This window comes from Lolium rigidum, chromosome 3 (genome assembly GCF_022539505.1).
Source record: "Lolium rigidum isolate FL_2022 chromosome 3, APGP_CSIRO_Lrig_0.1, whole genome shotgun sequence".
Lineage (NCBI taxonomy): Eukaryota > Viridiplantae > Streptophyta > Magnoliopsida > Poales > Poaceae > Lolium > Lolium rigidum.
The window spans coordinates 211,331,450-211,352,456 of record NC_061510.1 but is presented as its reverse complement, the minus strand read 5'-3'; the positions used below and the strand labels follow the sequence as shown (position 1 = coordinate 211,352,456).

Genomic DNA, 21,007 nt, shown 5'->3' with positions numbered 1-21,007 from the left:
TCTAGATATTTTCTGGTTGAGGTGTTTGAACAACAAGGAGACAATATAAAGTCTTATAATAGTTACAATATGTTCATATGTGAGCTTTGTTGCACCTTTTATATAATTGAGTTTGCTTCAAACAACCTTGCTAGCCTAGCCTTGTATTGAGAGGAATTCTTCTCGTGCATCCAAATCCTTGAGCCAAATACTATGCCATTTGTGTCCACCATACCTACCTACTACATGGTATTTCTCCGCCATTCCAAATTAAATTACTTGAGTGCTACCTTTAAAATTTCCATTCTTTGCCTTTGCAATATATAGCTCATGGGACAAATAGCCTTAAAAACTATTGTGGTGAAGAATATGTACTTATGTGTCTTATTTCTTAATAAGTTGCTTGTTGAGCGGTAACCATGTTTTCTGGGGACGCCATCAACTTTACCTTTGTTGAATATCATGTGAGTTGCTATGCATGTTCGTCTTGTCCGAAGTAAGAGCGATTTTCATGATCAAATGGTTTGAGTATGCATACTGTTAGAGAAGAACATTGGGCCGCTAACTAAAGCCATGATTCATGGTGGAAGTTTCGGCTTGGATAACTAATCCTCAATCTCTTATGAGAATATTAACTGTTGTTGAATGCTTATGCATTAAAGAGGAGTCCATTATCCGTTGTCTATGTTGTCCCGGTATGGATGTCTAAGTTGAGAATAATCAAAAGCGAGAAATCCAAAGCGAGCTTTCTCCTTAGACCTTTGTACGGAGCGGCATAGAGGTACCCCTTTGTGACACTTGGTTGAAACATATGCTATGCAATGATAATCCGTGTTAATCCAAGCTAATTAGGACAAGGTGCGAGCACTATTGGTATACTATGCATGAGGCTTGCAACTTATAGAATATCTTATACATAACACATATGCTTTATTACTACCGTTGACAAAATTGTTTCTTGTTTTCAAAATGAAAAGCTCTAGCACAAATATAGTAATCAATGCTTCCCTCTGCGAAGGGCCTATCTTCTACTTTATTGTTGAGTCGGTTTGCTTATTCTTTCTATCCCGAAGCAAACACTTGTGTCAACTTGTTTGCATTGATTCTTACATGTTTACTTATTGCACTTGTTATATTGCTTTGTGTTGACAATTATCCATGAGATATACATGTTGAAGTTGAAAGCAACCGCTGAAACTTAATCTTCCTTTGTGTTGCTTCAATGCCTTTACTTCGAATCTATTGCTTTATGAGTAACTTTTATGCAAGTCTTATTGATGCTTGTCTTGAAAGTATTATTCATGAAAAGTCTTTGCTATATGATTCATTAGTTTACTCATTATCTTCATCATTGCTTCGAATCGCTGCATTCATCTCATATGCTTTAGAATAGTATGATCAAGATTATGATAGCATGTCACTTCAGAAATTATCATTGTTATCGTTTACCTACTCGAGGGCGAGTAGGAACTAAGCTTGGGGATGCTTGATACGTCTCAAACGTATCTATAATTTCTTATGTTCCATGATACTTTTATGATGATTCTCACATGTTTTATACACATTATATGTCATATTTATGCATTTTCCGGCACTAACCTATTGACGAGATGCCAAAGGGCCGGTTGTTGTTTTCTGCTGTTTTTGGTTTCAGAAATCCTAGTAAGGAAATATTCTCGGAATTGGACGAAATCAACGCCCAGGGTCCTATTTTTCCACGAAGCTTCCAGAAGTCAGAAGAGTAAACGAAGTGGGGCCACGAGGCGACGACACAACAAGGCGGCGCGACCTGGGCCCTGGTCGCGCCAGCCTGTTGTGTGGGGCCCTCGTGACGCCTCCTGACCTGCCCTTCCGCCTACTTAAAGCTTCGTCGCGAAACCCGCAGTACCGAGAGCCACGATACGGAAAACCTTCCAGAGACGCCGCCGCCGCCAATCCCATCTCGGGGGATTCAGGAGATCGCCTCCGGCACCCTGCCGGAGAGGGGAATCATCTCCCGGAGGTCTCTTCATCGCCATGATCGCCTCCGGATCGATGTGTGAGTGGTTCACCCCTGGACTATGGGTCCATAGCAGTAGCTAGATGGCCGTCTTCTCCTCATTGTGCTATCATGTTAGATCTTGTGAGCTACCTATCATGATCAAGATCATCTATTTGTAATCCTATATGTTGTGTTTGTTGGGATCCGATGAATATTAAATACTATGTCAAGTTGATTATCAATCTATCATATATGTTATTTATGTTCTTGCATGCTCTCCGTTGCTAGTAGAGGCTCTGGCCAAGTTGATACTTGTGACTCCAAGAGGGAGTATTTATGCTCGATAGTGGGTTCATGCCTCCATTAAATCTGGGACGAGTGACAGAATGTTCTAAGGTTGTGGATGTCTTGTTGCCACTAGGGATAAAACATCGATGCTTTGTCTAAGGATATTTGTGTTGATTACATTACGCACCATACTTAATGCAATTGTCCGTTGTTTACAACATAATACCTGGAGGGGGTTCGGATGATAACCCGAAAGTGGACTTTTTAGGCATAGATGCATGTCTGGATAGCGGTCTATGTACTTTGTCGTAATGCCTCGATTAAATCTCATAGTACTCATCATGATATATGTATGTGCATTGTTATGCCTTCTTTATTTGTCAATTGCCGAACTGTAATTTGTTCACCCAACATACTGCTATCTTATGGGAGAGACACCACTAGTGAACTGTGGACCCCGGTCCTATTCTTTACATCTGAAATACAATCTATCGCAATTGTTCTTTACTGTTCTTCGCAAACAACCATCATCATCCGCACTATACATCTAATCCTTTGTTTACAGCAAGCCGGTGAGATTGACAACCTCACTGTTACGTTGGGGCAAAGTTCTGTGATTGTGTTGTGCAGGTTCCACATTGGCGCCGAAATCCCTGGTGTTGCGCCGCACTACACTCCGCCATCAACCTTCAACGTGCTTCTTGGCTCCTCCTGGTTCGATAAACCTTGGTTTCTTTCTGAGGGAAAACTTGCTACTGTACGCATCACACCTTCCTCTTGGGGTTCCCAACGGACGTGTTGACTGCACGCATCAGAGATCTAAATCCCGATTCTTGTTAGAAGGAGATTCGAATACGAGATACTTTCATAGTGTGGCCAATGGCCTCCATAGAAAGAAACGCATTCATTCTCTGGTTCAAGATGAGGGTCTGATCGAAGTTCACGAGCAATTGAAGTCCTATATTTCTTCTTACTATAAAAGCCTCTTTGGTGCCCCGGAGGATTCGGATGTATCCATGGATGAATCCAGGATTGATGATATCCCCCAAGTGTCTCCTGAGGAAAACACTATTCTTACTTCGCCTTATTCCGAGGAGGAGATAAGAAAAGCGGTATTTCAAATGGAACACAACAAGGCGCCGGGACCGGATGGTTTCCCGGCTGAATTCTACCAAACCTTTTGGGACATTATTAAATTTGATCTATTGGACCTGTTTGCCGAACTACACAAGGGCCAACTGGATCTGTTCCGTATCAATTTTGGTGAAATTATTCTTCTACCAAAGGTTAATGATGCGGAACGGATTCAGCAATACAGACCAATATGTCTTCTAAATGTTTGTTTCAAGATTTTCACAAAGGTTGCTACTATTCGACTAAATTCAGTGGCAGATAAAGTGGTGCGCCCCTCTCAAACTAGTGGCAGATAAAGTGGTGCGCCCCTCTCAAACCGCTTTCATACAAGGTAGAAACATCCTAGATGGGGTGGTAACCTTACATGAGACAATTCATGAGATGCACCGTAAAAAGTTGAATGGGGTAATCCTCAAGATCGACTTTGAAAAAGCCTATGATAAGGTTAAGTGGTCTTTTCTTCAACAGACCCTTAGAATGAAAGGTTTTTCTGAGGATTGGCGTGCTCTAATTAATAACTTCGTTTTTGGTGGGAGTGTTGCCATTAAAGTCAATGATGACATTGGTAAATACTTTCAGACCAGAAAAGGGTTGAGGCAAGGTGATCCACTATCTCCAATGTTATTTAACATTGTGGCGGATATGCTTGCAATTATTATAGAGCGCGCTAAGATCGATGGTCAAATTGAAGGTGTAGTCCCCCACTTAGTTGATGGCGGCTTATCCATCCTTAAGTACGCCGATGACACAATTCTATTTATGGATCATGACTTGGAAAAAAGCAAGAAATATGAAATTAATTCTTTCAGCATTCGAGCAGTTGTCCGGTCTTAAGATTAATTTCCATAAGAGCGAATTGTTTTTCTTCGGTGAAGCCGTTGATGATGCCAACTCATATGCTGAATTATTTGGCTGTGAGATTGGTTCTTTTCCGATTAGCTACCTGGGCATTCCGATTCACTATCGGAGACTCACTTTGGCTGAATGGAAAATTGTTGAAGAAAGACTTCAAAAACGTCTTACTAGTTGGAAAGGAAAATTACTATCCCTTGGTGGAAGATTAGTTCTCATTAATTCGGTACTCACAAATATGGTACTGTATATGATTTATTTCTTCCAGTTACCTAAAGGAGTCTTGCATAGATTGGACTATTGCCGATCAAGATTCTTTTGGCAAGGGGATAGTGAGAAGAAAAAGTACCGGTTAACTAAATGGAGTGTTGTATGTCGTCCAAAAGATCAAGGTGGACTTGGTGTTCACGATCTTGAAGTTAAGAACAGGGCTTTGCTCGGTAAATGGCTAGCCGGGTTGTTAACGAGAGGATGGGGTATGGCAACAACTCTTGCGGAAAAAGTACGTTGGCTCAAAGGCGATATCCCAGGTTCGGTGGAAACCTGGAGATTCACACTTTTGGGCCGGCATAATGGCAACAAAGAAGTACTTTTTTCCATTTGGGTCCTTCTCCATTAATAATGGAGCGGAGATACGTTTTTGGGAGGATATATGGTTGGGTACAACCACTCTTCGAGAACAGTATCCGGCCTTGTACACTATTGTTCGTCACAAAGGGGATACTTTGCAGAAGGTGATGGAATCTTCTCCCCCCTCTATGACGTTCAGGCGTGATCTTATCGGTCCTCGGCTAGATTCCTGGAATGAACTACTTCAGCGGTTAGATTCTATCCAGTTGGCTCAGGGGACGGATGAATTCCGTTGGAGTCTCACCAAAAATGGCATATTTTCGGTTAGCTCCATGTACAAAGCTTTATGCCTATCTATGCAACCGGTTTTAAATAATAAATCCATCTGGAAGATGAAGATACCTCTCAAAACAAAGGTCTTTGCATGGTATCTTCGTAGAGGTGTGATTCTTACTAAAGATAACCTTGTTAAGCGCAACTGGCAAGGCTGTACGAAATGTGTGTTTTGTTACGAGGAGGAGACAATAAAACACCTTTTCTTTGATCTATATGGTCAATCATTCAGATAGGTTCCACCTTATATCCTCCCCGTAGCATTGCAAACATTTTTGGCAATTGGCTTAATGGGGTGGATTCTAGGTACAAAACGATTATCAGAGTGGGAGCGATTGCGGTTGCATGGTCGCTTTGGCTATGTAGGAATGACAAGGTTTTTAATGATAAAAATTGTTCTCTTATGCAGGTCATCTACCGGTGTACGGCTTTGCTCCGTTCATGGTCGCCACTTCAGCGTTCGGAGGATCGCGACTTCTTTATGGAGGTGTCTACACGATTGGAGAACACGGCCACGTAATTTATTTCCCAACATGGGTGGCTGCATAGTAGGAGAATTGAAGCCAACAGAGTGTCATAGTAGTTGGCTTTTATCTTTTTTATCGCATTTTGTTGGCTCCTGGACTTCGGAACGGCTGTGTACATCCTGATTATGCAGAGGCTGGGTGTAATACTTAAAACATTTTGAGTAATAAAGCGCCCCTTATCGAAAAAAAAATCAATTAATCTCCAAGCTTGCTTTGCTAGCAAAGCTTTATTAAACTTTCTCATATCTCGGAAGCTCATACCTCCATGAGATTTGGGGAGAATCAAATTATTCCATGCAAGACAGGCCATTTTCCTCTTCCCCTTCTCAACTCCCCACCAATATTGGCGCATCAGCTTAATCAACTCATCACAAGATGCAGGAAGCTTAAACACACTCATCACATAAGTGGGTATAGCTTGTGCCACGGCCTTGATTAATATTTCTTTCGCTCCAGAACATATATTTCTCTGCCCAATCCACAAGTCCCCTGCTCATACTTGCATGAAGCGACTCAAACCTGCCTTTGTCCATTCTGCCATCCAGCACAGGCATGCCCAAATATTTTGGATCAAGAAACCTCTAAAATTTGCTTCACTTCAAGAGCTACATTGAAATGAAGATTAAGTTATAGTTATGGATACACCTTATGAAATGAAGATTGATAGATTACATTTCACCAAGTTTTATTTGATCTCAGACTACTGCATGGCATATGTATTAGCATGACGACATTAACGCATTGATTTAGTAAAAATGTGCGGCAATTTGCATGGATTTATAAATAATTCTGGTATTATTTCGTGAGCAAAAAGTTCATTTCATATATAGTCAGAGCCCGTATAAGATTATGAATGCAATGTTTGAATGGAAACCACATTTCATCATGTTCGTCATATAAAATTAGGTGTTGTAGGGCCAGACCTGCTTTGGTGGGTCTCGCCGGTGGTATTTTCTTCTAGGACCTCTCCCGGTCCTGTAAACTTTCTCTTTCGAATCCAATATCATTCACAGGTTCTCGAAATTATCATCTTTGTCACAAATTTTTAGAATAATTTTTTTTTTATCATTGCTTGTAATATCTTATAATTTCGTGGCGAAGCACGGGCGGCATTCAACTAGTGCGGATTGAAGACAATCGCATGCCAATGCGGCAATGAGACCAAAAAAAAATGCAGAACTTCCATATGCAGAAGCACTCTACAAAATTTGTAAAAGGCAAAAAAAAGTTGTCTTAGCATGATGGCATTAATGCATTGATTTAGTAAAAATGTGCGGCAATTTGCATGGATTTATAAAATAATTCTGGCATTATTTCGTGAGCAAAAAGTTCATTTCATATATAGTCAGAGCCCGTATAAGATTATGAATGCAATGTTTGAATGGAAACCACATTTCATCATGTTCGTCATATAAAATTAGGTGTTGTAGGGCCAGACCTGCTTTGGTGGGTCTCGCCGGTGGTATTTTCTTCTAGGACCTCTCCCGGTCCTGTAAACTTTCTCTTTCGAATCCAATATCATTCACAGGTTCTCGAAATTATCATCTTTGTCACAAATTTTTAGAATAATTTTTTTTATCATTGCTTGTAATATCTTATAATTTCGTGGCGAAGCACGGGCGGCATTCAACTAGTGCGGATTGAAGACAATCGCATGCCAATGCGGCAATGAGACCAAAAAAAATGCAGAACTTCCATATGCAGAAGCACTCTACAAAATTTGTAAAAGGCAAAAAAAAAGTTGTCTTAGCCCAGGTTCGAACTGGGGACCTTTAGTGTGTGAGACTAACGTGATAACCGACTACACCACCAAGACTTTTTGCTTGAAATCCATTTATACTGTAATTGTCCCAAAGCTTAGAGCATCTCCACTCGTCTCCCCACAGAGCCCCCCACGGCCACTTTTTTTCATCCGGACGGCATAAATCGGCCCAGTCGCGCCACCGGTTCCTCGTTTTCGTCCGGATTTGGCCCTTCATTCATCCGGCGATCCCACGCCATCCCCGGCCCCCCGGGAGCGCTCGGGGACTCCGGATGGAGCAAAACCAATCGCCCACGCCCACGTGTCTCCTCTTTCGTCCGGATTCCCCGAGCCATCCTCTTTTCCCGAGAAACGCCGCCAGGGAGCACACGACTGGAAAACTACTCCTCCCCACGCCAAATCTTCCTCCAATCCGGACGAAAATTTCGCCGGATTTGGACGTGGGGAGCGCCAACGAGTGGGGATGCTCTTAGAATTGGACCGTTTGAGTCAGTCCGTGAGAGTTGGACCCGTCTATTCCGTCCGCCGGTTGCTGCCACCGTGCCACGCCGCCGCCATTGTGGCATCACCCCTCTACCTCTACGGCAGCCCATCCTGCCTGCCGACCATGGGCAAGAAGAAATCCGGCAACAATGACGACTATGGCGAACCCAACACCTCCACCCGCAAACGCAAACGCCGGAAACCTCGAGACGCCATGCCCGATCCCGATTCCGGCTCAGAATCTTCGCCCCCATCCTCGCCGGCCTCCGTGCGCCGCCTTCTCGAGCCATACTCCAAGCCCCGCCTCGTCGCATTCCTCGCGGGCGCGGCGGCCGCCGACCCCGCTCTGCTCGCGCGCGTCCGCGCCGCCGGCGCCGCGGACGCCTCCCCCTCACACCGCAGGATCTTCGTCCACGGCTTGCCCCCGCACGCCGACGGCCCTGCCCTCGAGGCGGCGTTCTCCGCGTTCGGCCCGCTCTCCGACTGCCACGTCGTCGCCGACCGCGTCTCCGGGCGCTGCAGGGGCTACGGCTTCCTAACGTTCCTCTGCCGCTCCGCCGCCCGCCTCGCGGTCCGCGCGCCGTGCGTCCTCGTCGCGGGCCGGCCCGTGTCCGCGCAGTTCGCATCGGCCGGCCCCGACCCCTCTGGCGCCGCCGCCGCCGGGAGGCGGGTGTACGTGACCAACGTCGCGCCGGACGCGAGCGCGGAGAGGCTGGGCGCGTTCTTCGCGCGGTTCGGGGAGCTCGAGGGCGGGCCGTTCGGGTTCGACGCCCAGACGGGGAGCTCCCGCGGGTACGCGATGTTCCTGTACCGCGCGGCGGAGGGCGCCACCAAGGCGCTCGAACAGCCCCACCGCGTCTTCGAGCTCGCCGCCGACCCCGCGCGGAAGAAGAGCAAACCGTCGTCAGCATCTTCTGCCGCTGCGGCGCCGGCGGCAGCGTCGACCGCGCTGCGTCCGGTTCTCGATGCCGTCGTGGCCGCCGGCGCGGGAGACCTTGCGATGTACGCGTGGAGCCCCGCAATGGCCGCGGCGTTGCTCGGGCAGAACCCGGTCCTCGCAGCCGCCGCGCTCAGCTCTGCATTGGCATCCGCTGGGGTTGTGCTGACTCCGGCAGCGCCGACGGCGGCGCAGAGCCCGGCAGCCTTCAGTCATGGCTCTTGTCCTGTTGCTGCTGCTGCTACGGCGACGAGGAGCCCGTCTGGACTAGCAGTGGCACCACCACCGGCGAAGGTTTGGGGCAGACCAAATGGAAATGGTGCTTCAGGGCTACTTGGACCGTACAAGCCGCCGTCCTCTCACCTGCAGCGACCGTCCTCACTGGGGACGAAATGGGCAATGCTAGGGAACTGACGGAGTTCTCCTGCACGGATGTCCGATGGTAAACCGTCTCTTGCTGCCAGAATGCCTGCTCAATCTAGCTTGCCGTTCAAAGGCTTTGCTTGTCAGAATTTAACGATGTCATCAAACTTCTGGTGTGTTTGCATTGTTTCAAAACCTGGTGCACTGACTACGAAAGCTTGCGGTATTCATGACGTGTGGACAACATATGCATCACACATCAAAGAGTAATTCATCACAACTCATTTCTGACGGCATCATCTCTTGATTGCTGAACAACACATTTCACATAAACTCATTTCATCAGAACTCAATTGCTACCAACTGAGCAGATCGCTCATGATGCAAGAAGATGCTCTCAACACAAGTGGTATTGTACAATGTGTGGTTTTTTCAGTTGGACGGTCAAAGCTAGAAGAACATAAATGGCATTCCCATCTGTTAATCGTTACACATCAAGCCTTCCTCAATCAAGAAGCTGACTGTATTATGTACAAGGTTACAAATCATTTCCTGCTTTAGTCACTGCGTTTGGTCTTCTATAATGCTATTACTAGGATTAGCTCCTTGGCCATTGCTGATGTATGCCACTGTTGCTTCTGTCGATATGTGGGTCGTAGCATCACACCAAGGGCATATGCCCGGAAGCAGCGTGCCACTCGTCGATTGTCGGCGGCACTGCAAAGGGCACCTTAAATAAGGAACCATGACACCTCAATTCCACCTCTTTGAGTTCTTCATCGATTTTGATTTCTGCTTGCTTTGTTGGAAGGCCTGCACCTTCTGTTTCTTCCTTGCAATTTTCTCCGCCTACATTCAGGTTCAGAAAAAGGATATTATACTTCAGGCCATGGTCACAATATGACGGATACAGTGCAGTTCAGAAACCAAAATACATATCAGACATCCACCTTGGACATTTTTGACTTGGCTTTTACTTTTGGGGCCTTTTCCTCAAGCTCTTCAGCACGTGCAAGTTCCCTCTCTCTGGCCTCAAGGTTCCTTTCAAGGTAATACTGCAAAGATAAAGAGGAATATTTCATCACTTCTAGCTTTTAACATGACCTGAGATGGTTATTGCAAATTTTATCACTGCATATCCACTCAACGGGTTATGAACTTCTGATTTATTATCTTTGATTATGTGATTATCACTGTGATATCGCAATATGATTTATCTCTTGATTTGCCGAAATGCTAAAGTTGCTGACATACTATTTTGTACGGCTGGCAGCTAATAACATTGTTAAAAAGCTGAAACAGTTTTTTTTTTCGAAATGGAAAATATACTGATCAATCAATCAGAGTACATTCGTCCCGGCAGAGAGCCTTTACATCCCCAGCGCCTGATCCAGACCAACGACTAGTTGTGGCGTTAGAACGACCTAACTTAACTCATCATATATCATATATGTATGATGTGAAGATATATAAGCAGGAAATAGTTCAAAATATTTCAGACCAAATACAGTCACAAATCTGAAGCAAGTATATTTTGTAAGGTAGTATAGATCATTAGGAGCATTTGAGAACTTACATTGTAATCTCCTTGATAGTCCTGGATAGTTTGATCTTTAACTTCAATGACCCTATTAACTATTTGTTTTACAAAATACCGATCGTGAGAAACTGTTATCACGGTGCCTGTGTATTCAGATATTGCCTCCTGTCATGCATGCAGAAGTACTTATTAGAACTGCATGCACCAGAAATACCAATGGAAATTCAAGAACTGGTAGATCAGACAATAAAAATAAAAAATGATCTGATTTTGCAAAGAGTGAAATTCCATCCAACCTCAAGCATTTCTTTTGATGGAATATCAAGGTGATTTGTTGGTTCATCCAAAATCAGTAAAGTAGATGGGGTCACCATGAACTTGCAAAAGGAAAGCCTCGCCTAATGAAATAACACACAAACGATCAGTAAATATACACAAAGTATAAACACTGTTATATCCTATATGCAGATCAGAACTAACATGAAAATGCACATTACCTTCTCTCCGCCACTTAAAAATTGAACCTTTCTATCCAGCATGTCATCCCTAAAATTACAACGACCAAGGAGACCTTTGATATCATCAATTTTCCAGTCCTCTGCAGCATCAGCCACAGTGTCCAGCACGGTTTTCTCTAGATCGAGAGCTTCTGCCTGGTAAAAGAGCATACCCCATGAATCAGGATGGGAGAACAATATTAATGATTACTTATTAAATAATGTTGCAGTTTAAGCGGTACTATTGCGACCAAGTGCCTAGCAAGATTTTACTTGAGTAAACTTATCAACCATATTATTACCTGAACAAAGAACATATAAGATAATGAAAAAACATCATAAGTAGAAAACATCAATTTGAGAAATCTGGTGTACCTGATTCTGCTCGAAATAGTTTGGCAGCACGTTATGCTCCCCAAGGATCACTTCACCTTCTTGTGGTTTCTCCATCCCCAAAGCAAGTTTCAGTAATGTGCTCTTCCCACATCCGTTGGGGCCAATAATGGCTATTTTTTCGCCTCTCTCAACTATCAGGTTAGCATTGTTGAACAATGTCTGTACAAAATATCAAAACAGTAAGGATATATTTAGGAAGTGTTAAAAGTGCAGACTGCAGAATACCACTTTGTTAATCAAAAGAGTAAAGGGTCAAAAGAGTTTGGTATAGAAATATAGAATAATCTGACCTTGTCCCCGAATCCAAATTTGAGATTGTTTATTGCTAACACAGTTCTGCCACTTCTCCCACGCTCGGGAAACCTGATCTTTAACTGCTTTCTTTGGAAAGGTTTCTCAATCAACCCTTCTTTCTCAAGCTTTTCCAATTTCTATTGTTTCAAACAGGACAAAAGTAGTGATCACAGGAAAAGTAAGCAACAATGAATTATACAAACAGAGGTTGAAAAATAATAATAACAATCAATCAAATTGATTTGATGCAAGCAACAAACATGCAATTCATGTAGATACCTTCTGCTCACTTGAAGCACGCCCTGAGCTAGCTCCAGCCCCAAGCCGAGCTATCAGTTCCTTTGTGTGCTCGATCTCCTTCTGCTGCTTCTCCCACGCCGCACGCTGAGTTTCCACCCATATCGCCTTTTCTAGAATATATTCAGAATAGTTACCCTTATATGTTTTGGAGACACCAAATTCAGTCTCCACTATCTTGGTACAACACTGATCAAGGAAAGCCCTGTCATGAGATATGATGACCATCGGCACATCCTGCGTCTTAAGGTAGCTCTCGAGCCACTCAATGGTGTCCAAGTCGACGTGATTTGTGGGCTCATCGAGTAGAAGCAAATCAGGATCCTGCACATAATCAAAATTGCTATGTTAAATACACACAAAATGGAACTTCATATTTGGTCATGTAAAACTAAAATCAGTTGCAGTCAGACGATCTATCTAAATTCATTGACAATGCCATTCTATGTTCTGAGTTAGTAGTTCACCACTTGTCTACCATTGTCAGTTTGTCACCATCATTTCCTATATGTAAAAAAATTATTTATACCTGAAGAAGTATCTTCCCCAGCGACATCCTCATTTTCCAGCCGCCGCTGAAGGATGCTACGAGTCGATCGGCATCCTCCGGCACGAAGCCCAGCTCGGGCATGAGCTTCTGAATCTTGACCTCCACCATGCCAAGGTCGACATCCTGCGACTGGCGCTGCAGGAGGTCAAGCTCATCTAGGAGCCTCCCCATGAGGTCCATGTCCTCGGTGGCGCGCTCGAGCGCCGCCTGCACCTGGTCGAGACGGTCCTTGACACCCATCTCTTCTTGGAAGGCACTGAGGAACTCTTCCCTGACGGTCCGGGAGGCCTTGACCTCGAATTCCTGGCTGAGGAAGGCGATCTTCATGTTCTCCTTGGCCTTGATGACGTTGCCGCCGTCGGGGTCCTCGAGGCCGGCGATGATGCGTAGCTGCGTGGTCTTGCCAGCGCCGTTTACGCCGACGAGTCCCACCTTCTCCCCGCGCTGCACCTCCCAGGACACGTCCTTGAGGACGGTCACCCCCTTGTACGACTTGGTGATGTTCTCCAGCCGCACCCCGGACGGGATGCTCGAGGCGCCGCTGTTGGACCGCTTCTTCCTTGACCCGGCGCCGGACGCGGCTTTGGCGGAATCACCAGAGAGGAGGGCGGAGAGGTCCTGGTCTGCATCCCCTTCGGAAGTGGTGGTCGCGGAGGAGGATAGGGAGGTGGTGAGGCGGCAGTGGATTGGGGAAGAACGGCGATGGCGGCGGGAGGGAAGAGACGGGGAGGGGCGAAAGGGGGCGTGGGGGTGGAGGGAGGAGCGGAGGAGCTTGGCGGAGAGGACGTCCATGGTGGCCATGGAGTTCTCGGGAGTCCTCTGCTCTCCCTCTGGTTTTGGGTGTGGAGGGAGAGAGGCCACACAAACCCAAGAGAGGGGAGTATATGGGTGAGGGAAGAAGAGGAGAGCAAAAGTAATTTCGTTTTTCTTTTTAATACTCCTAAATTCAAGTGATTTTTTGGGGAGAGGATGAGTTTTAATTTCGTGCCATTTATACCCCTAAATTCTAGGGAATAAATGTTATTCAGGTGATCTTCTTTCTTCTGTTGAGGAAAGTCTAGCTTTATTTTTATTTTGAGGGAAAAAGTCTATTTTTACATATTTGAAATGAAGTAGAGCAAGAAATAGTTTCTTTTGTTAAGTTACTGAATTCTAACTACTATCCAATTTATCTAATTTTATGTGGTATCAAAAAAATTAAAAAAAAAAGGATAAGAGCCTCCCCTCCAAGCCCCAAAGTGCATTTATATATATAAAAAGTTGAACCTCTTTTACGAGAAAAAAGCTTTAAATTTCTATTGCTTTCAATCCATTATTGGATTGATTGTAAACATTGTGTGTTTCCCTGACATCTAGTTCAAGTGTGAGCGAGACACAAAAATCACATCCATTCCAAACTCACCTTAACAGAGTTTTGTTATGCAGTTCTAAAATTATGGTTTGGTTCCAAACTGGGGTGGGGTTTCCCCTCCAAAACCCCTTGATCACCGATCAAATTTATTTATGCATCTTAGGGATGGTCTTAATCCATTTTACAGCCTTTATGGTCCAAAGGAATAACATATAATGTTTTGAGGATTTATTATATGAGTCTCTCTTTTTTGGTTTGTACGATTGCAAATCATAAAGATTTCTCCTACTCCCTCCATCCCAAGTATCTAGAAAAAGTTGACCAAGTTATTTTGAGAATATGAAAATTTCATATGATATGTTTCTATAACAACTATGCTATGCACCTAAACCCCCAACAATGTGTGTGATTGTTATTGCTGGAGTTCATCGCGCGTTCTTATTGTTGTTTCTAAAGATATTCTCGCTTCGTTTCAGAATATAGGATGTTTAGATTTCATGAAAAATCAATGCTTCCAAATGTGTAGGTAGAAAATACTATATAATACCAAATCCAAATAGATCCCCCATAAAGTATATTTTTATTGTGTATTTATTTTATATTTTAGATATTGGTATTTTGTTCTATATATAAACTTGCTTGTATTTGACATTTTTTTATTAAGACACATGTCTTATCTTCTTATATTTTATTTTTTTAACTGTATCTTCTTATATTTTAGAACAGACATAGTACCAATATTTTGCAAATTTCTTAATTTTCGTAACACCGTTGGTGTACGCACGCGCCAAAAAAAGATTGTGCCCCTGTTCACGAAAGTCACATGGTGTTAAATTGTTTGACATACATGAACGATTATCTGCCGTACGTGCTGCCAATTTGGTATGCAAACTTGACCAGCACGAAGGGAGGAAAAACTCTGGTGGCTCACGCTCGTTGGAACTTGGAAGTAGACGACGACGGCACGTCGCAATGCATGGATGGGTCGCCAACCGGCCGAGCGTGTGGCCGTCCATGGACGGAATCCTGCGAGGCTCCGCGGCCAGCAGGAGACCACCCACGTGTCCACTGGGCAGGTCTCTAGCGGCGATTTACACAGAAATAACCTTTTGTCAAACTATAGCACAGAGTGACCTCTCAGGCAAACTATTTCACACATCTAACTCTTTTGTGTGGCGCTCCTCCCATGGGTGCCACACATGCCCAAGTGGCGCCCGTGCTTCTGGCGCTACACATCCATCCGACATGGCGCCGTCGACCCTGAGGTGTGCTACCCATCCGACGTGGCAGGATGTGTGGCGTCGCTCTCGCCGGCGCCACACTTTGAAAGTGTGGCGCCCGTGGTATGCACAAACATATTGTAAGACATTAAGTGTGGCGCCCGTGGTATGCACAAACATATTGTAAGACATTTTTCCAGGGACTTAGCCGTTTTGGCGACCCTGTTTGTGTGGCGCCGACGCCATGGGCGCCACATCTCACCATGTGGCGCCCGTGGCAAGGGCGCCACACAAAGAGGCTCGCCAAAACGGCTAAGGACTAATCGTTCGGAGCCCCTGGATGTTTTCGAAGTTGATGTAAGTTGACGTGTGTGGCGCCGATGCCACGGGCGCCACACAGTGCAGTGTGGCGTCGGTGCCACGGGCGCCACACATAGAGCCTCGCCAAAACGGCTAAGTCCCAGACGTCCGGAGCCCCTGGATGTTTTCGACATATAAACAACATATGTGGCGCCGATGCCCTGGGCGCCACATAGTGAGGTGTGGCGCCAGCGTGAGGGGCGCCACTTGTTGACTTGTGTTAAGACCATGAATTTTTTTGCCTTAGTTAACCAGTTTTCAACACAACAGTACCAATTTCATACACATAGAACATACACATATAACACATCATAGCTCACATCCTAGCACATAGATTGAAACAACACGTAGCAACAATAGACATGGTTCGAAATGACATATAGTTCACAACACGATACTTATGAAGATAGAGTTCACAACAACACATAGCAAATCCTAGTTTCGTCCTCGACGTGCCGTCCTCACGGGCTGCTTCAGGACGGCCATCCTTTTCGTCCGCTGTCGTGGCTCTTGTTGCTGCTGCTCCTCCTCCTCCTCCTCCTGCTCCTCCTCCTCCTCCTCTGAAGATAACGGCTCATCGTTCCTCATCCTCCTCAAAGATGATCTCCGCGGCGGCGCCTCATCCTCCTCAATGACAACCTTCTTTCCTCGGTTGACATAATCTTCCGGAGTGTACCGGTTTGGAGCCTTGCCCCTTGGCTTCAACTGGTAAGCTGACCGTGGGGCTTGCTTCTTGCCGCGACTAATGCTTTGACTCAAAATTTCCTCGTTGTCAGGAATCTTCACAAACATGAACACATGAGATTACAAAAGGTGAAATTAGTAAGCACATGTTTGACAGCAATAAAATAGTCCATACCTCCACCTCTTCAGAAGAGGATGTAGGGATTTCGTCGTCGCGACAACCTAGCAAGTTGGCTAACCACCGCATCTTCCGTGCAGTGTTCTGCGTCATGGAAGTCATGGTTACAAAGCCATCCGAACATAATGGCGTACATTCAAAGTTGGTGATCGTACCTTAATGAAATGCCGCAACGGTCCGATAGGCTTTTCATCTCTGTAGCTCTGATCCCAAACAACCTCACACTCGTCAGCTGTTTTTTGGATCTCCGACCGCTGTGACAAACATATTATACACAATTTAAGCGAGCACATGCCAATGTAGACGATGTACTAGCTAATGAGAGAATACATTACCACGAAGTTCAGCTCGGAAGCAATAGAAGTCGATCTCCCTTTGCGGGCATAGACGTCGTGCTGGCTTTGCGCAACCTCATCGAACTCGATGGGGTCGTCCAAGATGTCATCATCATACGCGTGTTTCACTAACTCGATACGCGTGTTTTGATGAAACCACTGGAGATAGTTGTTGAAAGCGGCCAAGTCGTGAGGCACAATCTCCACAGGGCCAGCATTCTGTATCGCTTCCAAACAGTGTTGGAACGCTGTAACGTGGCCGCTGGAGGAGGGGAAGCAGAGAGGAAAGAAAGAAGAAGCCTGGGTCGGGCTGGGGGCGGGCGCGGGCGTCACACTTATGTGGATGTGTGGCGCCCGTGGCATCGGCGCCACACATAGCGCCTCGCCAAAACGGCTAAGTCCCAGACGCTTTGTCTTACAGTATGTTTTGGGCAATTACAAGTGCATGTGTGGCGCCGATGGGAGCGGCGCCACATATCCTGCCACGTCGGATCGGCGCACCAGCTCAGCGTCGAGGGCGCCACGTCGGCTGAGGGAGTGGCGCCGCAGGTACAGGCGCCACTCGGGCAGGTGTGGCGCCCATAGGAGGGGCACCACACAAAAGGGTTAGATGGGTGAAATAGTTTGCCCGGAGGGTCAGCTATAGTTGCAACACAGGGTTATTTCTGTGTAAATCGCCGGCTCTAGCGGTGATACGGAGTACTAAACCAAGTAATGGCTCACACACGTACACTCACAAGTCACCTCGTTTGTTTATCTTAACTAGGAAAAGTCACTTCATAATATATATTGTTAAAATGGATGACAGTGAAAACTGGGCAAGGGAAATTGATGGGAACACAAATACCTGAAGCTAATTAAGATCCTGAGTATAGCCAGCTTTGCACAATGATAAGCTGTGAAGTTCAGGTCTCACAAAATGTGATGGATACTATGATTCACTGTCAAAGACCGCAGCAAGTTGAATTGTTTCTTTCTCAAGACCTCTCTCTCTCTCTCGCGCTACAGTAACCGGGAGAGGCGATTTGTGAAATCCCTAGTCAAGCCACCTTCTCCGTCGGTGTTTCGCCGGATCCCCCTCCTCCGGCGGCCGCTCCGGCGGCGGGAGGGTGGGGGATCCTCGGATCCCATGTTGTAGATATGGTAGGTTTGAGTAGTTTGCCTTCTGGGGGCGCGGTGGTGGAGGCGGCGTCGTCGGGTCGGCTTTTGGTGGTGGTCGTCTTCCTCCCTCGCGGCGGTGCTCCGGTGGGGTACGGCTGCGGATCAACTGCCTTCCGGTGCTCGCAGCTCGGAGGAGCTGTGCTGCGCGTCTTCCCCGAGCCGGAGGCTGTGGAGCGGCGGCTCCGGTGGTTGAATAAGAGGAAAGTGTTGGTGATGAGCTCCAGATCGAGGATGACGACGGCGTTGCAAGGTGGAGGCTCGGTTGAGCTAAGGCCCGTAGACTTCCCGTCCGTCAGGGGACTCCTTCCGATCCAAGGCTACAGAGGAGGGGCGACGGCGGCGTGCCCACGACACGTCTTCTTCAGCGCCGGCGTCCTCGTGGTCCTTCGGGACTGGTTTGTAATTTTTCCTTTTCTTGTGTACTGTTCTGTAAGGACCCTGGAGTAATATCACTGGACTTTTTTCCGCAAGAAAAAAAAGACTGCAGCAAGTTGATGAGACGATGCTGCTTCCATTAGGATGGTGGATACAGATTACAAGCAGACCCTTGAGGAATAAACAAAGCAAACACATAGGCCTGAACAATTACACAAAGGACCTTAAAACTAAAATTGGAAACGCAATCAAGCCCTTGGCCCTCTCCACCATGAACAAGCCTCCATCGCCCGTCGCCTCAACACTGCCGGGGACGAACCACTTGGCGGCGAAGTGACGCGGGACTCAAGTGAGAAGCTCTAGAAGGGGCCTCCATCAAGGAAGTTGAAGATACGCCGGATTGGCGTCTAGAGAGGCCGCCATCTCGGCCAGAGATCACGTCGGCGAACAAGGCCTCTGTGTGGAACTCTCAAAGTGACAAAGGGTTAACATTGTCAATGTCCATGATGATGGACTTGGGTTTCTAGGAAGAAGGACACTGGCGAATCAACAAACTGGTCAACCAAACTAGGCAGCCGACGAGAATTATGATCAAGGGCGAATCACCGAGATTGTATTATGTCGAACTAGGGTTACAAGGTGTTTCGTCTAATTGAATCCCCCTCGGTGGCTCCTCCTAGCCCTTATATAGCGGGCTAGGTCTCAGAGTCCACCTCGAGGTCGAGTTACATTGCATGTCGGTTCACCTGATAAGAGCTTAGCTTTCCTAATTTACATGACGTGGTATCTTCGACTTCTTCTAGATTTCTTCATGGGATTCTCTATTTCTTCATGGGCTTTGCACCAGGAAAGCCAATACTAAGGACTCGATATGGAAAACCCATGTCATCAAGCTGCAGCAAAATCTTTCCCTGCCTTCTCCTCCTAGATAAATCAGCGCGTCAGTCTTCTTCCTCCCCTCGCATCCAAGGCCGGCCAGAGGAATCGTACAAGCACACGAGTTCTGCGGATTTATTAAGGTAGTCGGTGGTTCTCCCCACCGCTCTTTCCTTCAACCTCTGAAATAAAATAGTAACTAGGACAAACCATAGCTCGCGCTAGACCTGGCCGAACATACTACGTATATGTCACTCCGCTCCAATCTACCGGCATGAATCCGAACACGGGCACAAAGCCAAACAACCTAATAGCACTATGTACACACCGATCTATCCATCTTCCTCTCCTCCAAATAGTAGCGTTGCTGGATTGGAGTCAGAGTGGAGCTTGGGGAAGAGAGCCAACTTTCAACGGGAACTGTAGAGTACTCAGGCAGAGACTTGGGGATATCTAATGTTGTTGGCAGCTGCTGCAACTGCGCAATCTGTGAGAAATCTTGGCTGCTACACCTGAAGAATATCACAAATCCTGATGGCAAGCTGCAAGGCAAGAGCTTCGGCTTGCGGTGCAGAGGAGGCAGGAGGGGAACTTGCCGAAATATAGACCCCTCAATGGAAGCCTCCGAGTACTGGAAAAATACTCCAGCCGCTGCAAGCATCGGCGACCTATGTTGCGCATCTTCCCATGCTTCATCCGAAACGATTTTTCTACATGTGATGGCCGAGAGACCAGAAATGGAGGGCCTAAGGGGGCTAGCAATTGCTGGTGAAGAGTGTAGGCCAGAGGTGGAGACTCTAAGCTAATTTTATAATGCAACATCGTTCTCTACATAGTGGCCTGGGAGAAAAGGGGACTCTGAGCTAATTTTATAACCCAGATGCTAAAAAGTGCTCGGAGGCTCGTTGGCTCATCCGAGCCTCCGTTTTGTGACCGTCCGATTGTCTTCATCACGTCCCCGCCCCGCGTCCCGTCCCGACAGGTTTTCTACTCCCTGTTGTTCCCCTCATCATGCTGCCGCGCCGCCGCTATTTCTCCCGGCCGCTGGCGGCCACGATTAGCGCCGCCATGTGCTGGCGCGCTCGGTCGTCGCATCCTCCTCTCTCCTCCGAACCCCCAGCATGGCTCGCCGCTCGCTCGACGCACGCGATCCCGTGATGCGCCGGTGCCGCCACTCACGGATCCAGCCGTCGCTGGCCATCGCCCATGCCGCCACCTGCCGAAAATGCTCGGCCACACTCATCTCTGCCAGATCCCCACCGCCGCCAAGCCATCACGCCTCCAACGCGCGTCCCTGCGGCAAACCCTAGCTGTACGGCCCGGCTGCCAGCGCTGCTCCCACGACTCTTCTCCGTCGAACCCCATGGTGCTTCTACTGCGACAACCTGACGCCCTCTCCTTCAACCTCGAGCCATACCTCGACCCTGCTGCCTCGGCTTTACGGTGGTATGGTGATGCTGCTGCTGCCTGGGCTGGCCGTGGCCTGGCTCGGCTGGCCCCCCCTCCTCTGCTTCGACTACTTTGGTCAGGTTGTTCCTCGGCTCTCGCCTGCTGATGATACTAATACTGGTGATATGTCCATTTGGGTGCTTGTGGTGGATTGGTACTGCTTGTGTGGTTGATCTGCTGCTGTATGTGTCCTAGTCCATACTACTGTGCATCCCGTCAAATTTGTCCTTTTCCC

General features: G+C 46.8%; 1 protein-coding gene and 1 non-coding gene across 2 annotated transcripts; both read right to left on the bottom strand.

Moving 5' to 3' along the window:
- Positions 1-7,406: 7,406 nt before the first annotated feature.
- Positions 7,407-7,480, bottom strand: TRNAV-CAC. Its single transcript has one exon. It is a non-coding gene; the product is annotated as a tRNA-Val (tRNA).
- Positions 7,481-9,520: 2,040 nt separating this feature from the next.
- Positions 9,521-13,652, bottom strand: LOC124702960 (ABC transporter F family member 5-like). The gene is made up of 9 exons (XM_047235143.1): positions 12,763-13,652; positions 12,216-12,557; positions 11,933-12,073; positions 11,622-11,801; positions 11,247-11,402; positions 11,046-11,147; positions 10,786-10,914; positions 10,160-10,264; positions 9,521-10,058 (listed from the first exon to the last, which is right to left on the bottom strand). The coding sequence occupies exons 1-9, from the start codon at positions 13,582-13,584 to the stop codon at positions 9,963-9,965; spliced, it is 2,073 nt and encodes a 690-aa protein (XP_047091099.1). The 5' UTR covers positions 13,585-13,652; the 3' UTR covers positions 9,521-9,962.
- Positions 13,653-21,007: the final 7,355 nt, after the last annotated feature.

Coding starts and splice junctions, on each gene's coding strand:
- LOC124702960 (XM_047235143.1), bottom strand. CDS start 13,584: ATGGCCACCATGGACGTCCTCTCCGCCAAGCTCCTCCGCTCCTCCCTC. Junction 12,558..12,762: donor TGGGGAAGATACTTCTTCAG/GTATAAATAATT, acceptor GATTATGTGCAG/GATCCTGATTTGCTTCTACT. Junction 11,802..11,932: donor AATTTGGATTCGGGGACAAG/GTCAGATTATTC, acceptor TATTTTGTACAG/ACATTGTTCAACAATGCTAA.